Here is a 24,086-nt window from a genome sequence, read left to right as displayed (position 1 = left end):
TGTAATGGGATTGTGATGTGTCTCTTTCTGTTTATGAAAGGAAACTCAATAGTGCTTTCCTAACTGAAAATACCAGCCTTAGAGAAATGTTAAAATTGCTGGAGCAGGAGCCATATGACTAGATACAGCAATGCTTTTTGGTGTAATTTGTTTTTTGTTTGTTTTGTTTTTGGGAGACAGAGACTGGAGAATAAGTTTTCTGTCTTACATAATGCAGTGCTGGACCAAGGACATTCAGCACCCTATTTATAAAGTATTTTGGAGCTGCCACCCAAAATTATTATTATTATATTTCATATTTATTGTATCTAATACTAACAAGAATAAAAGCCAATGAAAAATTAACACAAGTGATCAACTAAGCTACTAAATGATAACAAAAAGTGAGAAACAATAAGAGAATATAGTATGTGGCTTTTCTTTTTTCATTTTCTACTGAAGTACTTCTACTGAAGAAATGGACTGCTTGGCAACCAGACCAAGCCTCTAATCGATTAATAATTATTTGACAAAATGTGGAGCTACACCGGGCTAGTAAAAGGGACTGGGCGTTTAATTGGGACTAGGCTTTTAAATGAAGTTTGATGGTGGTCTTGTATGTGTGGCTGAAAGATCTTTTCTCAGCCAAACATTCACCTAACCTCACTGGGCTGGCTTACATCGTGGTTTTGCAAAATACACCTGTGTACCTAAAACCCGAGCCAGCATTCAAAGATTTATCCACTGTGATGACCATTTTGCAGTAGCATCTTTATTAGGAGGGGAAAACACATCTTTAACTTTAGAACTGTGGTGGTCACAGCCAGTTTGGACTTAAGGAGCATTTGCAGGGGCCAAAAACTGTTTCAATGTAGATGCAAGCATTTTAAAAAATGGGAAATGTATCCTTTAATAAACAGGATATTTTTAAATTTAAGTTGAGGCAGTTTTTGAAGAGGGATCAGACATGTAGTCTGGGAGATTAGGTGCCTCTCACTGGGTCTTTTATGTTTATTTCTTAGTGAGCTGTGTGTATTTTTAAAAAGACGGGTGCTCCAAACTGCTGCAGCTCAGACTGTGACTGCAGTAGTCTGAGGTCTTGGTCGATGCTGCATACGTTCCCCTGTAAAAAGAAAATAATAGATTGAAGATAAAACATTTTAAAGAGCGAGCTCTGGCTCTCAGATACTCGAGGAGGGGACGTCAATGAATCATAAATTGCAGCTTGTTCACATCCCTCTTGGGTCCTAATGAGGCTTTGAAGGCCCTGATATTGTCCTCATCTCTCTGCTCTGAGTCTTGTGAGTGAAAAGACTGTGTAATATAATCTGCTATCTTGTTAGACATATTTGGCAAGAACAACTGCTCCGATGACTACCGAAAATGTTTGCACTTTACTTGTTGCTCTCTGGCACTCCAACTGAGAGGCTTTTTATTTTTTTTTTGTTCACGCTCCACGTCTTTTGTTGCTGTCGGGTCTTTAACTAAGCCTGTGCGAGTGTGTCATTCCCACTGAATTTACCGGTCTGGTGTGAGATCTGTCGGTTATTCAGCTGCGTCGTAAATTCCTGCCAACAGTCTTAAATCAGTCAATCCTCTCAAAGCTCTCCTGGTGTCAAATCTGCACTTCCCACCTGCTACAAGGTCAACTGCGACAATAACTCACATGAAACGCTCCAACCTCAAAGTGTCAAGCCTTGTCATTTACTGCCTAAACAAAAGTGTGTGATTGTTGATCAGACTCTCGGGGTAATAAAAGTTGCTGTCATTAGAAATATTTCTGTCACAGAGACCCTGGGTGACTCATGAGCCTGTCCTGGGACTGAAGGCCAGTCAGCAGAGCGAACTGGAAAAAGAAAAATGCAAAATGTGACACTCATCTGACCCCATGGAAACATGAAAAACACTTCACACATGCTTTTTTTCCTCCTGTAGTTTAAATGGAAAAGGCACAAGATTTCTGCCTTATAAAGTTTTGCATTAGTCTTGATTTTTCTTATTATGTTAATTTGAACTACCTGCAGTGATAACACACTGCGGTGTGAAATGGACCTTTTGGAATATAGGGCACATTGGAGAGCCTCCCCTGGTCTTTTCCATTACTTGTAGCCCTTGACATCGGCAACACGCTGTTTTCTGGCATTTTATACACAATAGCATCATCTGCTGGATTCGACAGCCTCAACAATATCACACCAACTTCTGAGACTGTTCACTAGAGGGTGCCAGACACAAATTCAATGCAGGAACTGGCATTGCAAACCCAAGGCATTAAACTCCCATTACATGTCTCATTTTTTTCCCAGCAGCACCATCATCACTGCTGTACAAATGTATGCATTGTAGCTGCTTGAATTGGAAATGACTGCAAGTACATTTTGCTTCTATCTCCATAAAGCATTCCATCTGCTGAGTTATGAGTTGTGAAATTATGGTTATGGGGGAAAATGTTGTACAAGTATAATATCTTTGAGGTAAGATTGATAACCAACAGTAAAACGCATTTTTTCCTTGTGCAGGATAGAGCTGCAGGTGCTATAAAGGTCAGTGGATTTAGGGGGTTATACTGGCAGTAATGGAATATGAGTAAGTTTTATTTAATGTACGATCACCTGAAAATACGATTGTCATGTTTTCATCACCTTAGAATGAGCCATTTATATCTACATAGGGAGTGGTTCTCATCCACGAAGACTGTCATGCACCGCCATGTTTCTACAGTTGCCTGGAATGGACAAACCTAACACTAGCTTTAGATAGGGCCTTTCGCCTTTTCACAATTTCAATTCGGCCACCATAGTTAGCAGCTCCTCTGCAATTAAAGTGACAGAAAACACTAACATGTTTTTACATGAAACTGCTTTCACCCAGAGACCTCTGGAGATAATACAGCTCCTGGTATAAACCTCTTGAAAGTCAGGATCTAAATCTATAAGAGGAAAAAAGGTGAGCACGCATTAGCAGGTGTTGGGCTAGCAGCCTCTCTGCAAAGTGTCAAACAGTGTAGGAGATGTGAACTGTGAAACTGCTTTATTCTGTGTTTTTACCAGTTTAAATAACTGGGTTTGTTTGTTTTGAAGAGGAAAAGTCCTCTATGAATAATTAAGTTCACAGTAAAATCCTAAACGAGAAAGAGACCTGGTCCGTTTGTTTTGGAGAACAGACCTCTGATAATAATTTGGCTCCTGCTAAAAACCCCTTGAACTTCTGGATCTGAAGTTATAAGAGAAAAAAAGGTAAGCACCTACTGGGGGGTGTTGGGCTAGCGACCTATTTGCAAGGTGTCAAACAGTGCAGGAGAAACACTAATTTGCAATGTGAAACTGCTTTATTCAGTGCTTTTACCAGTTTAAATATCTGACTCAGTTTGTTTTAGAGAGGAGGAGACCTCTGCGGATGATTCAGCTCCCACTAAAAACCCTCTTAACACTAAAGGGTGAAAAGGTGAGCACAGAGTTTTTACCAATTTCAATTACCAGGTCCGTTTTGTTTGGAGAGGAAGAGACCTCTGCGGATAATTTGGCTCCCGTTAAAAACCTCTTGAACATCTGAATCTTAATTCATCAGAGAAAAAGGGTGAGCACAAATTAGGTGCTGGACTAGCAGCCTGTCTCCGACATGCCAAACAGCACAGGGGAAACACTGATCTGCAATGTGAAACTGCTTTAGTCTGTTTGTTTTGGAGAGGAAGACACCTTTGCGGATAATTCAACACTGAAAAATATTCTAACAAGGAGAATTTTCAGCTGCAATCTGCAATTCTCACGATTAGATGCTACTAAATCCCCCTAAATCTTACACACTGTTCCGTTAAATATGTAAAGCCTCATTCACAATGTCATTAAATTCTATTGCAGCGCTGTGCAGGTGCCTTCACTGGCAGCCATTCACATGACAAAATAACCATAAAAACAGAACTGAAAATTACAAAATAAGTTTATTCATATAAACAACTACAAAATTCTATTAAAATGGGTATTTTTTTTGCAGCAGGACACATATTACATGATGTGGTATTACGTTGTTTCACAAAAGCAATATCAAAACACATAAAAACAGATAATAAGTTAATCTGTATTCTTCACATAGCTCTTCTGCTTTGACTGAGTTTATAGAGCTCGCTCTGTTTGTAAGAGGAGGCACCACTATCCTGAGATTCACCGTTTTGCGGATTTGGTCAAACTTGCATGACATTTCAAGAATATTTCTAAGTCTATCCTTCACTGTGTATTCTCATATGGCCTCCCACACAGGAAAAGTCCCATATGGCCTCTTATTTACAAAGTATTTTGGAGCTGTGAAGACTGAGACTAACACTGCATAGATGATTCATTCACACCATCGGAAACACAGAGTAATTTTTTTTTTTTTCATTTCAGGGCTCCCAGGGTGATTGAGTCCTTTCCCTCAGAGGAGTATGTGAGCGAGGATCGTTTTGCGGTGGCATAGGAGGCGTACGAGGGGGCAGAGGAGGTGGAGGAGGAGGGTAAACGGGGCAGGGTGGATGTAGAAGAAGGGAGGGGTTGAGTCTGTCTGTCAGGAGGGCAGTAAGCCGGAGAGGAAGACCTGCCCTTGCTCTGCAGGCTGCTGCTGCTGCTGCTCTGCAGAGGAGAGCTGGACGTTTTTGGGCCTCGAGTCAGAGACGACGTGGAAGAGCTGGAGAGAGGCGAGGTCCTCATGCCATAACCGAGGATGCCTGTACTCATCAGAAACTCCCTAGAGCCGTAGGCCGGAGGAGTTGGTCCACGGGAGCCTGGAGGTCGGATGTTGTCTGGTGGTAGGCTCCTCCTGCTGGGGATATCATAGATCCCCACATCTGGGCCGTAGAGGGCCTGGGATCTGGCTTGGAGACGCAGCATCCTATCCCTCTCCTCCATCTCTCGTCTCTCGTGGATTGATGCCATGATGGTTTTTGAAAAGTTGTCATAGCGTGCGGCGGCAGACTTCTGAGGTGTCAAACCCTGTGGACCGAGGTCGCGAAGGCTGTCTCGAAGACATTGAGAGGTCATATCGCGCATCGCCAGACCTGGAGGAGGGAGGTCTCGTGATGTTATGCTTTGGGATGCAAGGTCTCTCGGCAGCAGCCCTTGAAAACCTGGAGAAGAGTCTCTTTGAATGAAACCTTGGAATGAAGGTGAGGGATCCCTTGAGGTGAGGCCCTGCAATGAAGGTGAGGGGTCTCGGGGCTGAGGTGACTGTCTGGTGACGCCCATAAACACAGGGCTGTAAGCGTGAGGAGGGGGCCGCTGCACCACAGTCCCATCTGTGCCCAGAGTCATGAAGTGAGGGTGGTAGCCGACTGATGGAGCCCCTCTCTGAGCCAAGAACTGAGGGTCTGCAGGGTTAATGAGGTTATCATAGCTGCTGTGGTTGGCCAGCAGGCTGGAAGAGCTGATGATCCCCGGTGGGGGATTGGATCCCAAACTGTCATGCATGGCAGGTAGCTGGGACTTGCTGCCATGCCGACTGCTGTGTTTGAGGGTGAGAGAGCGCGAGTTAAGCGTCAGAGAGTTGAGCTGCAGCGAGCTGGAGATGGTGTTGGCCTGAACAGGATGGCCGGCCTGCTGACTGCCTCTCCTCGGACTTTCTCTGGACTCAGAGCGGAGGTCAGGACCTTTGTTGGTCCCTTGCTGCTCTGATGTCTTCAGCAACTAAACAACAAAAAACAGACAGCAATGCCTGTCAGACAAGGATCAAAACCAGGACTTGGATACTGAGAATCACTGTGCAAAAATACAACAAATTAAAAATATACTAAGCAGGATTTTCCTAAAAAACAATGCCTGGATTCATAAAGAAGTAATCCCTCTCAATCATCACTTATGACCCAGTAGAAGTGTGTAGCTGTGTATTTTTCTGCAGAGACTCATAGCCCTCTGTTTGTATTTTCTTATTTTATCCTTATTTGGTGTTCAGGACGTTTATGTGCATGTACCCTCACAGCGCAAGTCTGGGCTTTATAAAAAGGTAGTGACAGCGCTAAAACAAAAAAACTCAAATATAGTGGGGCAAAATGCCAAACAAGAGAGAATCTGGGGTTGGCCTTTGCTTTCACTTTTGCTGGCAACTGTGTTTATATACCATAACCAACAATTCTGCATAGTAAACCCTTAATATCAGACTGAAAAGCACCTGCTCTGGGGGAATGGGTGACGATCCTCTGGATATAGCTTCCAGGACGGGCCGTAGCTGCGGCACGGTGGGAATGGATACAGGAATGATGGATTTGGTGTGGTGTCCCATCTCTGGAAAAGAAAAGCCCTTGTGATTAATTACAGGATACAGATAGCAGATATTCTGTGTTTTTCTTGTAGTCAACAAATTGCAGGAAAAGACCAAAACCAACATTGAGTTTGTTTACTACTGAAAATTAAATCTTAAAAAATGTGAGTTACAAATATAGATGTTATATCTTAAAAACGACTAAATAATTCTTAAACACCTGGGCACTGTAGTTTTCAGCAGACATTATTCAAATAGGAGAAAATACTGGATTTGTTGGGGACTACTTTTAGCTGTGGATTAGTACACATTTGGTGCACTAGCTGCTAGCTAACACATAAATATGGCACTAGGATGGTGTATGTGGGATTGATTTAAACTAAACTACAACACCCTTGTTGATGGTAATGGAGGAACATGTCTTTTAGTACCTCTCTGTGGCTCAGTGATGAGTTTTTATTTGTTTTGGGGGAAAAATCGAGGTCTTTGGCACAGAGGAATAAGCTGTATCAGGCTTTGTAGGATCAGTTCATTGTTGGGTTTGGTCTTTCGTGGTACTTATCAACAATAAGAAAAATGTATGTAAATGTAAGCTTTAATTCCATGGTTCCCAACTGGTGGGTCGTAGTCCAAAAGTGGGTCACGGGTCCATTCTGTATGGACTGAAAGTGACTCGCAAATGTGTCTAGTTTGTATAAAACAAACTTTATTTTGAAGTACAATGAATTTCCAGCACAGAGCTTTTATTTTGAAATGCCGGATGCTGCTGTAGAGTGAGTGAATGATGTAAAACTACTTAACAGAGACAGCAAACTAGCACGGTGACATGGCCAAAATTAGGTATGATGCTGAATATATTAAACTGTGTGGGCCTTGAACTAATGACTAAGGAGAAATCTGGACCCTGTGTCTGCACCAGCTGAGAACCACTGCTTTATTTGACTCTGCAGGCTTATAAAATAAGACATTTCCTTGATGTTTTGTTATCTTTATCATTATATAAGTATGTATACTGTAAAATATGTTATCACAGTACATATATATATATGTGTCATTCTACAGTACCATCCATGACAGCTAGTTGGCTCTTCAGCAGGCTGTGGTCTGGTTTTGGTGGCAGCGGTGGTGGAGTTTTCATTTGTTTGATGTCTGACAGCTCGACAGCTCCAGCTGATGTCCGCTGGCAGGGGGGAAAAAAACCACAAACATGATAGATCTGATCCCTTGACAACTGAGGTTGCAATCCTTAGATGATGTGTGAGAAAATATTTAACTCTTGAAATTTGGCATGCAAGTCATTCATGCATACTTTATTTTGGAGATCCTGACTCTGTATGCCGTTGTCCCTGACTTTCACCGGCCTCTGCCTGTCGATCTCTGGTCTCAGGAACGGAGGCTGAACATGGATCACTGCTTTCTTACAGGGCCTCGCTGTGTAGCTGGTGTCACATGACAAACAGGGTGTCAGCCAGTGAGTTATAGGGAGGTCCTGAAAGACTGAAGATTAGGTAGAAGAAATGGCTCTTACTTTGGAGAGATGGGGCTGCAGACTAGATACTCCAGGTTGTTACAGCAACCTCGTGTGAAAGGATTGACGCCACCTTGAAACTTCCCAGTTACCTGTGGGATCATGCAGAAATAAAAGTGCATCTGTATATGAATCATAATTGTTACGTCTCAAAGGGACAGTTCACCCCAAAATCAAAAACACATATTCCCTCTTATCTATAGTGCTATTTATCAATCTACATTGTTCTGGTGTGAGTTGCAAAGTGTTGGAGATGTCTGCCTTATCTCAAATATAATGCAACTAAACAGCACTGGGCTTGTGGTGCTCAAAGCACCACAAAAATACATTTGACAAACTCAACAGTAATGTCTCTTTCCAGAAATCATGACCCAGTTATAATCCACAGACCTTGTTGTGAGCAGTTTCATGTAGGAACTATTTTCTTCCTACGGAACTACACCCTCGAACTGAGTCACTATGCAAAATGAAGTGTGTTCTTCAGCTGAACTGTAACATTAGCTGACTCAGTGATGCTAGGTGAGCTAGCTGTACATGCAGGCTTCCTCCTGTGCGGTGATACGGTTGGTGGGTGTAGTTCCGCAGCAAGAAAATAGTTCCTACATTTAACTCTTTGGATTATTTTGAATAATCAGGTCATGATTTCTGAAAAGAGACCTTACTGTTAAGTTTTTTTGGCACTTTGAGCACCACAAGCCGAGTGCCATCTAGTTCCATTATATTCAAGAGAAGTCAGACATCTCTACAGCTGATATCTCCAACACTCGACGACTCCCACCAAAACAATCTAGACTGATAAATAGCACTACAGATAAGAGGAAAAATATGTAGTTTTGATTTTGTGCAGAACTGTCCCTTTAAAGATTTGTCTTATAGATAGAGCCTTCACTTTCAATCAAATCAAACTAACTTGTTCGTTGGTGGTGCGTCCTCTGGACACCAGGTACAAGTGGAATCCAGTAAGCCCGAGGACCGGGATGAGAAACAGCCCTGATATACTGATCACTACCAAACTGTACATGCTGTTAAGGAAGACTGATTCTTTTAATCGCACTCAGACAGAGGATTTATACATTTACAAGATAAGCTCACAAGCACACACACATACTGAGTGTGTATAAGGATACGTGACAGTGCAGTGCAGCTTCCATAATTCATCCATGTGGTGCAGGACATATATGAGGCCAAAGGTGAAGACGCCAATCATGTGAGCTGTCAGTGACAACAGGAACAGGAAGAAGTAGCGGTAGTTTCGCCTCCCGATGCAGTTGTTCACCCAGGGACAGTGATGGTCAAAGTCCTGAGGGGAGATTGTGGGGAAAATGAAAATTAAAGTGACAGAAAAAAACATCATTCTCCATCAAATAATTTGCAATACTGATAAACTAGCATTCGTTGAAAACTTGTGGAACATCCAGTGTGCTTTCTAAATACACTTTGTTTAATGCAGGCTGTCTGAACCCTCTTTAAAATTGCATTTCTACCGAGACCACAAAGGATCTGAGAAAGGGATTAACCTGATTAATGAGATCTCTCTCTCTCCGTCACACTCTGTCCATCATTCACTCTGCAGAAATCCCCTTTATTGACTTTCCCCACACACACTGCTACACTCACTCATAAGCGCTACTCATTTTTCTCCGCTGATCTGTCCATCCATGTCCTTATCACTCATTTTCCACGATTTAAATTGTTTTGCTTTCTCCCCTGCGTGTAGTTTTTCTTCCTAAAAACTGTCAATACCATGACTCTGCTCTTGTCTTTATATCTGTCCGTGCACCAACCTCCACACAGTGATCACAGACGCTGCAGTGGGAGCAGCGTGGGGGTCTGTAGAAATGACACGAAGCACACCACTTCATCCGCACCTGGACGCCCTTCACATCCACGTTCTTGTATAGCGGAGCGCGGAACTCATCATCCTTGTCCTCATCCTCGTTTGCTGGAAACCAAAATGCGAAACTGTTACAGTAACACTTCCACAGCACTCTACTGTAAGCATAGCATCACTTTGATTACTAACCCATTGGGAGCACACCGGCATCCATAAAGGTTGCCATGGTGAAGTTGGCCAGCACAAAAAGGAAGAGGATGGCACAGCATGGCGGCACAGCAGGGCAGATGGTCGCAGCAAGCCACGGGCATCTGAATATACAAACACAGGAGGGAAAAAAGAGAAACATTTCCTGTACTTGTCACAAAGTGTGTTCACTCAAAGCAGAGTTCATGTTGTAAATCAAAGGTTTTACAGCATTTTCTGAGCCTTGCAAGTATCTATCCCTTAGAGGTTGAGGTTAACACAAATCAGGGCTACAACAAAGATTTTAAGGGATAATCTTCATCCCATTTATTCTGATGGGAGCAGTGGATCCCAAAAGTAATTGTTTACAGTGAAAGATAAGCATGTATTAGTGCGTGTTCAACAGTGCCCACAACAAGGGATTAAATGATGGGGTTTCTCCCAGGAAAGAGTTTCTGCACCATACAGTAAAGGCACTGTATGTGTTACACAATGATGCAGGTCTGGATGCTTAAATGGCTGCAACTAATGATTTTTTTCCAATATTGATTATGTTTTTAGCCATAAAATGTCAGACAATTGTAAAATAAGTTCCTCATTCCCAACGTGTTCCAAATATATTCAATTTATGATGATTCAAAACAGGCAAAAGACGCAAATCCTCACATTTGAGCACCTTGAACCAGCATATATCTGAATTTTTTTCTTCATAAATGACTTAAACAACTTCTCAATCATTAAATATACTGAAAATTAATTTCCAACTTCACATATATCTTTAAGGAAAATGACAAAAGACAGGTACTGCAGTGTCTGATGGTGACTGAGGATTACAGCCCGGTCATATTACTGTTGTGTTATGAAAAGCAAAAAGCCTGGTTTATACAACAGGTTCATAGGTTCAAGTAGAGCTAGTAGTAATCCGAGAGAGTAATCAGCAGATTAATCAATAAAAAAATAATTGTTAGTTGGAGCCAAATGTGTATTGGAATAAGGTTTGCACATTATCACTGCACTGACCATAATAAACAGATAGATAGTCACTATAATTAAAGCTGTCCAGTTAAAGCAAATGTTGAAATGAGTGAATGCGCTAAAAGACAAAATGAAGAAAATAAATTTAAATCTGTGGCATTAGTGTTAAAGGGACAGTTCACCCCCAAATCAAAACTATGTATTTTTCCTCTTAGTTGTAGTGCTATTTATCAGTCTACATTGTTTTGTCACACCTTTAAGGTCCTTCATAATCAAGGCCCTTCCTACCTGTCTGAACTCCTTCATATCTACACTCCCTCCCGTACTCTTTGATCCTTTTCTGCAGTCCAACTCACATCACCATCTGTCTGCTTGACTACAACTACTAGAGCCTTCAGCCGTTCTGCCCCCACCACTGGAACTCTCTACTCAACGACATTCCCAATATTGGCTCCCTTTCCACTTTCAAATCCCGTCTGAAAACACACCTTTTATTTTATTAACATTTATTGTATATTGTGCAACATGATCTATGGATACACTGCTGCTTGCTTTTTTAACTGTCTTGTAAAGCGTCCTTGAGTGCTTTAAAAGGTGCCTATAAATAAAGTTATCATCATTATTATTATTATTATTATGATTTTGGTGTGAACTGCAGAGTGTTGGAGATATCGGCCGTAGAGATGTCTGCCTGTAGTTCGGTAGAAATAAAATAAAATAACAATCTAGACTGATAAATAGCACTACAGGTAAGAGGAAAAATATGCATTTTTCATTTCAGGGTGAACTGTCCCTTTAAATTAAATGTACATGCTTCTTAACGAATAACATAATGTCAAACTATCTTTTTTAAATCACAGTATTGAGAACGTTCTGTTAGGATTATATCGAGTGTAACATCTTTCTGTGTGCCCTAAAATCTTAGAGGACCATCACTTATCTCCTCCACTGACTCAGTGTGTGTGTGAGCATGTGTGTGTGTGTGTGTGTGTGTGTGTGTGTGTGCGTGTGCTGAATTAAACTGAATGGGAGTATGATTATATCTCCACTGTGTGAGATTAGAGGGAGGGGCAGTGTAATCAGGTTACAGTGGTAGACACAGAGGAAAAGATTCACTGGATTATATTTACAGTGTTTGATTGAACATCACATGTTTAACCTACATATACACTGTGTGGGAATTTTCCTTTTGAATAGTCGAATGTTACAGTTTTTGGTTTGGTATTAGCAAAGGTATCAGAAAAATAATCATGTACTTTCTGGACTGTTAATTGGAAATAGAATAACCAGGGTCAGGTTCCATTTCCCATGCAATTGTTTTCACACATGACTCCATGGGGAAGTAAACCACGAACACATATGAGCGATTAAACAAAAGGTATTAACGAAAGTGAAAACACTGACAAAATTAAGAGTCATCCGCCTCAATTATGTGCTTCAACCCAGCGCAGCTCCAATCCCCAAACCCCCCCGGCTGGTTTTAGGTTGTGGGGGAGGGGTCCACCCCCTCGAGAGGAACGCCTGCTGATGCCATGCCAGCTGCAAACCCAGTAATCCCTGGATTATGATCTCTGGATTACAGACCATTTCTGCCAGTCCAGTGTATTGTGGATTCCTCACATTAGACACCAAACACACAGATCGTGCGGTCACCATATATCACAGCACACGCCACCATGTACTGTAAATCCAATCGATTCACTCCACACCTGCAGGAGACTCCCTCGTACAACAGATAATGAGGAAACACTGGAAATAGGACAAGGATTTCTTTTGTAGTCTTGGACAAATTTAGCATAATGAAATTATGAGGATCTTAAGAAGCAGTGAATATGTGACAAAAAGATTAAGAAGCATAGCATGATCCCACCCCCACACCCCCAAGGCTGCTAGTCAGGATGTGTGTCAAAGTTCCTCTTACTAAACATGGACATGTTTGACATGTGCTTAAACTGTCACAGCTGATCAGATACATTAATCTGTGTAACTCGAGCTGGATAGTAACAAGAATCCTCTCATCATCCTACAAAAGATCTTTAAAATATTAAGTGAGGATAATCATTATTTTTTCTGGTTTGCTGTTAAATTACTACTCAGAGTCTGAAATAAGAGTGCTATTCCATAGATAGATAGATAGATAGATAGATAGATAGATAGATAGATAGATAGTGCTGCAGACGAAACACTGAAGGTGAACTGGGAGCCTGTATGAGTTCATCCATCTGATTTCTTGTGGGCCAGATTACAGTGCGGACGCCTCTGCGAGGACGGCGAGCTTCCATCATCGGTCTGAGGCCATCTGGACCGCAGAGAGAGACAGTTCATTACACTGCAGCGTGGCAAAGACAAGCCCCACCTAATGAAACGGCCCGGGCAGAGCTGTATTAAATCACACAGAACAGTAAGCTGCTCTCTCAATCTGCACGCTGCCCTCATCCCTGCAGTGGGTCAGTGGCACAGCAGACGCCGCACGGTTGGTCAAGCGGCAAGTTCACCCCTGCTGGCAGCCAGGGCACCTTTTGTGAAGTATTGTCACGGTTACATAAATGGCATCACCGCCATGTGATCTGTCAGACTTCTAGACATCACATCACATCAGTACAAAAAGCACTGGTGGTGAATAGATTGCCACAGACTCAGACAATAAATTTCTTCATGGCGTGCAGTGTCGTGGGTTCAACTTTTTTCACGTGATCCGTGACTTGTGTCATCCACATTCATCATCACTGTGCACCACTGCATACAAATGAAGGAAACTGAGGATTGTGGCTGAGTAAAGCATCTAAAAAAACGATTTTCAATGGTCTACTGGACTTCTTCTTTTGATGCATGCCAGTAACACACTTTAAGCTTTAAATCAGGACTGAGATGGAGCAGGGATATACAGTATCTATATATCTAATAGATGCATTCTAGTGTAGTGCATGAACACACTAAAAGAGCACGTTCATCAAATATCCTTATATTTTTAGTGAACTGTGAACTGAACGCATCACTTTGCAACTTATGATCTTGAACGTGAGCATCGTTCACTGTCGCAACAGTTAAAAACGCTCATTTTACCGCACCCAGCATGCTGACACAACACCTGCATTGCAAGTACAACTGTCAATTTGGACAACACAGCTACCAGTCCTGCTTAAGACAGTTTTGATGGATAATAAAGGATGTCTATGAACAAATCAGTACAGATTAAAAAAAAACAAAAACAGAAACATCAGACATTTTTTTTTGCAAGTAGTGCCCGCCAGGTCTAAAAAACACGTCTGAACGGCAGCCTAATTGACAACGAAACTACACATCGAGTTGAAGCATCAGACCATTCTGAGGAAACACCTGTGAGTGAACTATTATCACAAAATTTTATTCTACAAGACAAGGAAAAAATGCCAGACTAAAAAGGGAGGAAAACAGACTAAAAAAGAAAAAATAGACCACACTAGGAAAGGCTACAACAGTGCGACGGTTAACGTTTGCTAATTTTAGCAGACAGACAGATAACGCAGAGTAACTAGCATTACTCAGTCAGTTCAATGACTTGAGGACTCATCCTTTTCTGTGCTACCGTTAACCTACACTGCGCACATGTACAGTATATTAGCATTTAGCACATTGTAATTGCCATTTGTGGCCATAGTGGCCGCTCTCCAGCATAGGTTACATAGTCAAGGATAGGTTGGATTTTGTAAGTAGGGTTGTATGAGGTACTTATCCACAGTCAGTGTATTATCGAAAATAGACGGCCATCAGCACACCTTGCCGCTGCCTCGATTGGTTAGCTTGTGTTGTTGTGTGACTTTGGTGTTAAAGGGTTAGTTCGGATTCATCAAAGTGACACAATAACACTCACAGATGGAGGCAACAGTAGACCAGCGACTCCCGTGTTCTGCAAGGTAAAATTACTGTTTTTGTCAGAGGAGTCTGGTGGCTTTAAAGAGAGCAAAACAGCTTCGATTCCCCACAGGAAAGGGCTGTCTGACGACGAAGGTTATTCTAGGTAGCTGAAATACGTCTTGCTGCCATCCCCAACCACAGCAGTACGTTGCTTAGCTCCCATGGCGGTACCCCTGCCTGCTTCCTTAAACTGGGGGCGTACCGACTGCCATCAACTGTATGTAATACCCTGACTCTCAAAATATAATACCCTTGTACCTCATAGAACCCGACTTAAAAAATTCTGCACTATCCCTTTAAGTGTTTCACTTAAACTGCACCTCCCGTACAATATTTCACATGCAAAGGCTGACATTCTGTCCCGCTACAGTGTTTGCACATGTAATTTTCAGCATAAGTGAGCACACCTCTCCGCAGAATATGTTTCCTTTTCTACTTTCAACATATTTCAGTATTCTGTACAGTTTACTCAGTAGATAAGCAAGATGGTCTGAGTCTGGGCAGAGTGAAACATAACTTAATTAACAAGGGACATTTTTCTTGGTCTCTGATGTACGCGGCCTTTGTTGGGCGTCGGCGACCAGCCTGAGTTTAACAATGCACAAAACCTTAAGCACTAACCCAAACAAAAGTTCACGGTCAGAGGAACAAAAGCAGGAAGCCGGTAACTGATGAATTTTATCGGGCGAGGGAAGACAAAAGAACCTGCACAACCTTAAAGGTTGTTTTCTAGGTCTAGCAAACTGGCAATGGAAACTGAATTACTAATGCACACACACACACTCACACTGGCTGATAATTGCATGAATATTACCAGATGAAAGGACTTTATATGACTGGAGGGGTTATGATTAAAACTGGGGATGAAAGTGTTCACCAGTATAAAAAGTGACAAAACAATAGGACACGAGGCGCGACTGGATGGCATGCAGTGTGCTCCTATGATTCACAGTAACCAGGGTAAAGGCCAAGGTGATGTTATGGCAGATGACAAGCTACGTCCCTTTGACTCAGTGTAACCATGGCAGGGCTGAACAGAGCGTGGCACCTGTCCATCTCTGCTTTTGGAGGTAGGGAGCCGCTCCAGCTGCAGCTGCTGACTTGGCAGACACACAGGATATCAAACAAGTTATTGCTCATATCAGAAAAGTGTGATATTATCTGGCAGTTGACGAGACACTGAGTTTCTGCCAATTTTCTGCTGCATGCTGATATGAATGGCCTTTAAGTTTACTGTATGTACTCCCAGATTATAAGGGCAAAAAAGCACACAGGCACATTAATGGGTCAGTCAGACAGCGAGGTTATCAACTTCCCTTAAAGGTTGATGTATAGTCGTCAGAGTGCGCCGAGACTCGCTGTGGGCTCACTTTAAGCCATGAGCTCTTTTCTACTGGGCTGTGTTAATTAAAAAGATTTTTAGGTTATAAGGTCATTCCAGCTAAAATGCAACCCTTGTCCCACAAGAAGCAGCAGATTCATCACTTGTTCGTTCAATCATTTGCAGTATCCTGGTTTTGCTGGTTTAGCAATGCAGTCCCAATTAAGCAGTCTCTTCTCAATCTATCACGTCTGCGGGCCATTGATTTTTTTTCCTCTCTCTCTCTCTCTCTCTCTCTCTCTCTCACAGAGAATAGATGGAGTTCATCAGGGTTTCTCTACCTTTTCTGGACTGTGAGCTTGTCTCTACATCCCAAAGGACTCCAGCAATTAGACAGCTGGGAATTTGAGTGTGGCATATTTTTGTATTCTTGCATGGGGAGAGCGCTGCAAATGGATGAAAATGATTCCAAATGTCAAACCCATTTAAGTAGTTTGTGTAATAAAGTGAGGTAGATAAATACATCACCAACAACAAAATCTGTCCAGATAAAGTAATGAAAAGCGTTGGATATAGTTCCCACATGAGATGATGTAATCATAAGACATTTGTAAGACATTTGTGTCTTAAGAGCAGTGATACTGAATCTGCAGCCTGTGGGCCAAATCTGGCCTGTTATAGGGAGCCAGGTGGGCCGCTGACAAGTATTTGATTCACAAAAAAATAAATTGATTCTACAGTTGTTCTGATACCAATACCAGCATCAGGAATGCCTCTGACACTGTCTAAATGCTGGATTGGTTATCAGCAAATATACGAGTCTACGCACTGATCCAATACCATGTAATTTATAGATATGCTTTAAAGTAGTTTCACACATAGACAAAAAGGCAGTTTACCTGGAAATCAATTCTTAGTTAGCCAGCATACAAAGTTGTGCTCTGCAGCCACTAGCAACTACTGTTTTAGAGCGACGAGGAATTGTTTTCTCGCAAAAAACAAAAAAAACCCAAAAAGTGTAATGTGGGGCGTCTACTAGCTCCTCTGGTGGAGGGGGTGCCCAGTGTAGGCTACATGTCCTTGCCCCAGTGGCCGCAGTTTCAATTCCAAACCATGGCCCTTTGTTGCATGTTACCCATCTCTCTGCCCATTTCACTCAAAAGCTTTCCTGTCCAATTCAGGCAAAATGCCAAAAAAATAATCTTTAAAAAAGTACAGTATCAGCAATTAGCTAAATGTCAAACTGAGGCAATAAATATTCTATGGTGTTCATTCTCTGGATGATTTGCACCTTTTACAAAGGGCTTTAACCTGAACCATGCTATACAACAATTTATTTCACATCCATACAGTGTTAGGAGTAAAGATGGGAACCAAAGAGGCCCCACGATACATAATTACCATGATATTTAGGCCATGATACAATATTATTGTGATTTTAAATGTTTTGTAATATGCTGAATGCTGCAATAACATATATTCCAGTATACTACAATTTATTACCTCTTAACAGCTGCAGAATGTCTCCAAAGGAAACATTTGTCTGCATCTGTATTTATTCATAAAATAAAATTTCCAGTCTGTTCATCTCACTTCAGTCATTTTTATTGCAGCAAAATGCATTTTGTGGACTGAAAAAAAGTGACTAATTTTTATATTCTAGCGGACAATCACAAGTTTAATTTGTATTTGCAATATTAGTCAAAATTAAAATCAATTCTTGGTGCCTATGTATCGATATAATATTGTCATACAAAATATCACAATACTATGCTGTACTGATTTTTCCCTCCCACCCTTAGAAAGAAGAAAAATGGTTTTGGAACATCCCTTAGTTATTCACACTGGGATTTTGTTTTCTTTGGATGTAAATAATGTGTCAGAGTGCATTAAGCATCAAAATAGGGTTTGTTTATAACAAAAAAAAAAAAAAAAATCGGGAGAGAATCCTCCAGACACCCCAACAGAGGTCTGGGCTAAATATTTAGGCTGTGTATTCATTATTAATATTTGTTTGTTAATGGGCCCCTGGCCATTTTGCAAAAGTGGCAAAGCAAGTTTAGTCTCCCTGCTTTAGAGCATCTCCCATGAACAAGCACCCATATTTCTGCTGACATCTATAACTCTGAGCTTTTCATACCCCTATAGAATGGAAAATGGAAATAAGGAAAAGATAATAGAGTGGCGCGTGCAAAAATAACCACTGAATGAATGTGTATTCCACAGTGAAAGTCACTCCAAGGAGAGTACAGTAAATATCTGCTGGTAGTAAATTCAAAGATCCCAGACTCCATTTTTCCCAGATGGGGGGATCACATGGCGTTGGCAAGAGGATCCTAATCCCGTACTCCCAATCTGGTGTCAGATTCCAGTGGAAACGGTGCGCTGCTGGAGAATACGGGAGAAAGTAGGGCAGATATGGCTACGGAGGTCAAGGGTCAGTTGACTGGCATAGAGCTGATGAGGTGGGAGCCTCCAATCAGGAAGTCAACAGTGGATATCAGAGGGGTTTTCATATGGAAAGTAGGGTACTTGTTTTTTTCTTCATGTATGAACATAAGTAAAGCCTCTGAAATGTATAGATAAACCTATAGTCCTCGTTTAAATTGGATTCTAGGGTATTATGGGATATTATATTTCATTTTTTCCCTGCATGCCAGCGTTGGCTTGAGTGCAGTCTTTACAGCCTCCCACTAGTTCCTCACAAATAGGTCAAAACGAGGCTAAAATTAACCATTTGAACACTTTTCACCAAATGTATTAAAACTTCAGTTTCAAATCAGGCTGTCTGATCTTGACACAAAAAACGCCTTCGCAGAGAATTCCATTTCCTCCTACATTTATGTCAAAATGTGGGTCATTATGATAGTTTTTGATACATGTTGATTGTGGGTGGCTTATCCCCTAAACTGTGCTTACTCTTGAGTCCTCAGGGTGCACTGGGCAGGCACCCAGGCTAGCCCACACTGAGAGCCAACCAGGTCAGATGTTAGCCGCTCCTGGTGGGTCTGCCAGCAGGGGGAAGTCAGTGAAGAAGAAAGGGTGCTGTTTATGGACATTTGTCATTTAGACACTGGTTTAAGCAGCTTTTTAGAAATGAAAATGAACTAAAAATAAGACAATTGGATAAGGCTGTTATTGTACAGTTATATTAGGCTTAATGGCAATTCATAGAGGAAGAAAGTGAACAACATTTTAACATTTTATAATCCTAAAATCCAACTCCATATGCAGAAATACAGACATATTTGGAAGAAAGGATACCTGATGCATTGTGGATCAAGAGCAATGGTGTCTGGACACATTTCCTGTGGAGCATACCAACAGTGCATGTCACCAACTTTTCATTTTTTAGGGTTTGCACTCACGTGAAGACGAAGAACAAGGAGGTAGAGCCGACCAGGAGGCAGGCGGCCGTGCACACCGGGATGAAGGCGCTGGGTTTCAGTGAGTCGGCGCCGCTGGCGGGCATCCTGTCCTCTCCGCACTCATCAGAGTCTCATACTAACCGAACCGACAGCAAACGCACCGTGCAAGTACCTGATTGTTTGGGGATCTGTGTCTGACAAAAACCCTTCATCAATCTCAGAGCGCCCGGAGACGAAAATCATAGTCGAAAAATAAAAAAGCCAGAGCCCCGTAGCGGCACTGCTCAGTCCCGCATCCCGTCCTGTCTGTGTGTCTGTCCCGGCAGGCAGGCAGCGGCGCACAGATGCCGCCTCTGGTTTATCCTAAAGGTGGAGCTTTGACTCATGGATCACGTGCAGCACTACTACACTACACAGAGACCCCCCACTGTGTCCTGCCTGCAGCTTATTTCTCTTTTTAAAGAACTGCAGTCGTCAGCCAGCTCCACTGTTGTCCATATGAGCAAGTTATTATGAAAGTGGAGGAATGTAACTAAGTAAATTTACTCAAGTACTGTACTTGAGTACAATTTCGTGCTACGTTATACTTCTACTCCTCTACATCTCAGAAAAAAATGCTGAACTTTTAACTCCTCTGCATTTATGTAACAGCTTTAGTTCCTCATTACTTTGCAGATTTACAAAATACAAATCACCTAATTAATTATAATGTATTCAGTGTAATCTATAGCAGCATATAAAGTCATTAAAATGAGCTCCATCTTTATGAGCTGCAACATTAAAGTGATGATTACATGAATGCATCATGTGTGCATCATATAGAGCTACTGGGCCCTGGGTTGGGAACCAGAGGGTCACTGGCTCATGTCCCCTTCCAGATCAAATATGGAGTGTGGGCTGGTAGCTACAGAGGTGCCACCTCACCTCTTGGGCACTGTCAAGGTACTCTTGAGCATGGCACTGAACCCTCATCCATGGGCAGTCCCCTCACTCTAACATCCTTCATTTCATGCACGTATAGGTCCTGTTTGTGCATGTGTGTGTATTTCAGGTCTGTGTGTGTATGACAACCGATCGAAAAAAACGAATTTACCCTCAGGGATTAATAAAGTACATCTTCTTCTTCTTAATTATTATCCAGTAATATATATTATTGTGAAATAGGTCATTCTGTATATCGAGTACTTTAACTTTTGGTGCCTTAAGTATTTTTTGATGCTAATACTTTTGTACTTTAACTTAGCAGTTTTTGAATGCAGGGCATTAACTTGTAAGTATTTCAAGGTATTTGTACTTTTGCTGAAGTAAAAACTCTGAATAGCCTACTGCTATCGCCACTGTTAATAACATGCAAAATTCAGAAATCAAAAAATAATCAGATCAATTTTTTTTTTTTTTTTTGCAGTATCAGACCATCTATTTTATAAACTGATATTTTTATCCCCAAGTCTCCACAAACTGGTGTTAAAGATCAGGTACAACCCTCCTTAATAAAGGTTTAACTACTGGCTTTATTAGTGGTTTATGTATATTACATTTGGCATGCAAGGTTGTGGAAACTCACTCTGGCTGGTGTTCATCTATGGGTTACCAACCTTTATAAAGCATTATGAAATGACTTATTAACCACTAATAATGCTCTTGGTTAACACTGTATTTTTAGTGAGGAAAGAGAAAGTGAGAAAAGTAGTAATGCCACAGATTTCAGACATTGCATCCAGACAGCTTGGTACAGTTTAGTCAGTGTTTGTTCATTTCTAAAGATTAAATCGGAGAGAAAATTACAAATTTGTGTCACCATTGGGGTGTAAAATCAACTGCTGCTGCATGGGGAAATAACGAGGTGCTCACTTTGTGCAGCTGTGTGAGGATAAGTTAATTTTCTAAAATGAAATGAAGGCCCAATCTGCACGCAGGAAGTCCACTGAGTCTGTTTCCTCAAATGTTGCAAAGAAGCATAAAGTGAACTGCATCTGCATCTGCAAAGGAATAACAATGCTGAAATGATAAAATAGGTGTCATTCTCCTTTAGGTGATCCAACAGTGCAGAGACCAAGTTTGTGTGTCTTTATTACCTGAAGTTACATTTTGTTTGTAATTTAAAGCAGAGGAAATACGTTTTCATTAAAGATATTTGTATCAACTCAATAAAGATAAAGAAGCTGTAACATGTTAGTCCATAAATTATGAGGTATAAATTTGAAACACACAGGATAAAAATATTGAACACACACTGATACCTATTTTAATACTTGGTGGTGAATCTTTTGTTGGCAATGCCAGCTTCAAGATGCTTCCTACCTTCCAAAAATATTGATTTTTGTCTTATCTAACCACAATACATCCTCCCAATAACCTCCAAGCTTCTCCAAATGTTGTGTAGCAAACTTCAAATGAGCTTTTCTGCAAGGATACGACATGCCATGTTTAGAGGTGAAATGGATCTGCATATGTGTCACGCCCCACCCTTAGGCGGCCCTATGGGGCTAACAAAACTGCAACACTGACCCAAAATAATCACATGAACACCTTTAAAACACTCAAATCCATGGGATTTGCTGTCCACCAGGATGAAAAATACGAGACACGGGTGGATCTTCCTGCAGGACAACAATCTAACGCATACTGCAAAGAAGACAGTCAACTGGTTTCAGATAAAGACAGTAAAGCTATTGGAATAGCTATGTCAATATCAAGGCATAAACCCATAGAGCAGGGGTAGGCAACCTTTAAAATTTTAACTATTCAATTTAATTTATCACTGTTGAAGGCCTAAAAAAATTTGGGTAAGGAACAAGATTCACCAGCGTGCCACCGAAATCTTCCAGATTTAAAGAATGTGTGTGGAAGAACGGGCCAAATCTCATCTGATCACTGTGAGAGATTCGTTTCTTCGTACAGGAAGCATCTCGAAGCTGGCATTGGAAATATGGTTGAAGAAAAGTTTACTTATGTCCCCCACTGTATGAGAGGACTCAGAGCTTCAGCATGTGGCTCTTCGGGGACTTCCACAGTCGCTCAATGGACATTCAGATTCTGCTGTCTGTGCTGCTCTGTCTATTTTTAGTCAGGGGAAGCTCCATGGGAGAGCCTGCCATGAAAAAGATACACCTCCATCTCAGTGGGACTCATGATGAAGGCTCCACGAGGGAAAACTAAATGCTGAGGCGTTTAAACTCTACAGCGTGATTGGGTCTGGCTTCTCACCCGCCTCTATAAATGTCCGATGAAAAAGCATGCCTCATTATAAGCTTCGCAGACCAGTCGACTGTATAGTGAAGATCAAGTGAAGCTGTCACCTGATCTTACAGAACGATGGATGTGGAAGAGCTGATTGAATCCATCATCAGAGCACTCATGTTTCTGGCAGGGATCCTGGGAAACAACTGGCTGGCTATACGCTCCCTGCCTGGGAAGAAATCTGGCATCCGCACCAACGAGATCCTTTTCATCAACCTAGCCGTCTCCAACCTCATCACCAACTACCTAGTGGACCTGCCCGACACCATGGCAGATTTCGCTGGGCGTTGGTTCCTGGGGGAAACCTTCTGTGGCGTGTTTCGTTTTTGTGCTGACCTTTCTGAAACTAGCAGCATCTACACGACCTTTTTCATCAGCACTTTCTGGCACCAGAAGCTCGTCGGCTCCCTGAAGCGCGGAGGAGCGCCGGTGCAGCTGGACAACCTGTGCTTGGTGGGATGTCTACTGGCCGGGAGCTGGTCGGTGGCTTTGGTCTTCAGCATCCCACACTTTTTCTTTGTCAAAGTGGAGAGCGGAAATGGCAGCGAAGAAGACTGTATAGATGTTTTCCCCAATGCAATTGCAAGGCAAACCTATGAGATCCTTTATTTAACCTTGGCTAATGCAATCCCTGTTGCAGGGATTGTATTTGCCAGCGTCCAGATTGTCATCACTCTGCTTCAAAACCAGCGACGCATTAAGGGTCATAACTCTGACGCTACCAAGGAGATGGTTAAGGACAACAACAAGAGTGTTGAGAACAGACGTGATGACACGTCAGACAGTGCTGTCTCTATTCCAGGCACCTCAAATGCTGCATCCCTAACCCACATTCATTCTCCTTCCCGTCCAAATGAAGGGCGGTCAGGTCAAAGCTCTCCCCTCAACAGGGAAACAAACACAGAAAGCAGAGCTGGAGCTCAACCAAATCTTTCAAGGCCCAGCCAGATGCCAGCTAAGCCTAGCTCGAGCTCAAGCACTCAGGTGAGGGCAGCCAAGAGCGTGGTGGCTGTAGCCAGCGTGTTCCTGGTCTGCTGGCTGACTCATCTGCTTCTGCGCATCACCAACAACATCCACACCTCGTCGATTTTGGTGGAGGTGGCCAGCTATATCGCAGCCTCCTACACCTGCATCATCCCCTACATATTCCTGCACGGAGTGAAAAAGCTTTCTTGCTCCTGCAAAGGGTAGAAATGATCCGAATCTGTAAGAATTGGCCCTCTGATAAATAAAAGTATCTTACTATTATAACTTGAACAAGAAACTGAACTATGAACTATTTTCTTTTATTATTACAATGCCAGCTTTTGTCTTTAGTACTACTTTTGAGCTGAAACAATTAGTTGACCTATAGATATAGCAACTATTTAGTTCAAGTCATTCTCAAGCTCAAGTACCAAATATTTAAAACTTTTTCAGGTATGAAGATTTGCTGCATTTTTTTGTCTTGTGTGATAATAAATGAAATATTTTGGGGTTTGGACTATTGGCCAGACATCACATTGGGTCTTAAGGATTTTAATGGGTGTTTTTCTTTTA

General features: G+C 41.9%; 2 protein-coding genes across 3 annotated transcripts; one reads left to right on the top strand and one right to left on the bottom strand.

The window, feature by feature from the left end:
- Nucleotides 1-3,957: 3,957 nt before the first annotated feature.
- Nucleotides 3,958-19,755, bottom strand: zdhhc8a (zinc finger DHHC-type palmitoyltransferase 8a). Of its 2 annotated transcripts, none has more exons than XM_049604795.1 (10): nucleotides 19,308-19,755; nucleotides 9,753-9,874; nucleotides 9,514-9,671; nucleotides 8,857-9,029; nucleotides 8,640-8,742; nucleotides 7,730-7,851; nucleotides 7,511-7,640; nucleotides 7,267-7,381; nucleotides 6,112-6,224; nucleotides 3,958-5,630 (listed from the first exon to the last, which is right to left on the bottom strand). In XM_049604795.1, exons 1-10 carry the CDS (start codon nucleotides 19,409-19,411, stop codon nucleotides 4,350-4,352), a joined length of 2,421 nt encoding a protein of 806 aa, XP_049460752.1. In that variant the 5' UTR covers nucleotides 19,412-19,755; the 3' UTR covers nucleotides 3,958-4,349. The 2 variants fall into 2 exon arrangements, with proteins under 2 accessions (XP_049460752.1, XP_049460753.1); XM_049604796.1 differs by having other exon boundaries at nucleotides 7,730-7,821; nucleotides 19,308-19,753.
- A 2,833-nt stretch (nucleotides 19,756-22,588) lies between these two features.
- LOC125878542 (rhodopsin) lies at nucleotides 22,589-23,738 on the top strand. The gene has a single exon (XM_049559818.1). It carries the CDS (start codon nucleotides 22,623-22,625, stop codon nucleotides 23,736-23,738), a length of 1,116 nt encoding a protein of 371 aa, XP_049415775.1. The 5' UTR covers nucleotides 22,589-22,622.
- Nucleotides 23,739-24,086: the final 348 nt, after the last annotated feature.

The sequence above is a fragment of the Epinephelus fuscoguttatus genome, linkage group LG18 (genome assembly GCF_011397635.1).
Source record: "Epinephelus fuscoguttatus linkage group LG18, E.fuscoguttatus.final_Chr_v1".
Taxonomy (NCBI): Eukaryota; Metazoa; Chordata; class Actinopteri; order Perciformes; family Serranidae; genus Epinephelus; species Epinephelus fuscoguttatus.
This window is presented reverse-complemented; position numbering and strand designations above follow the sequence as displayed.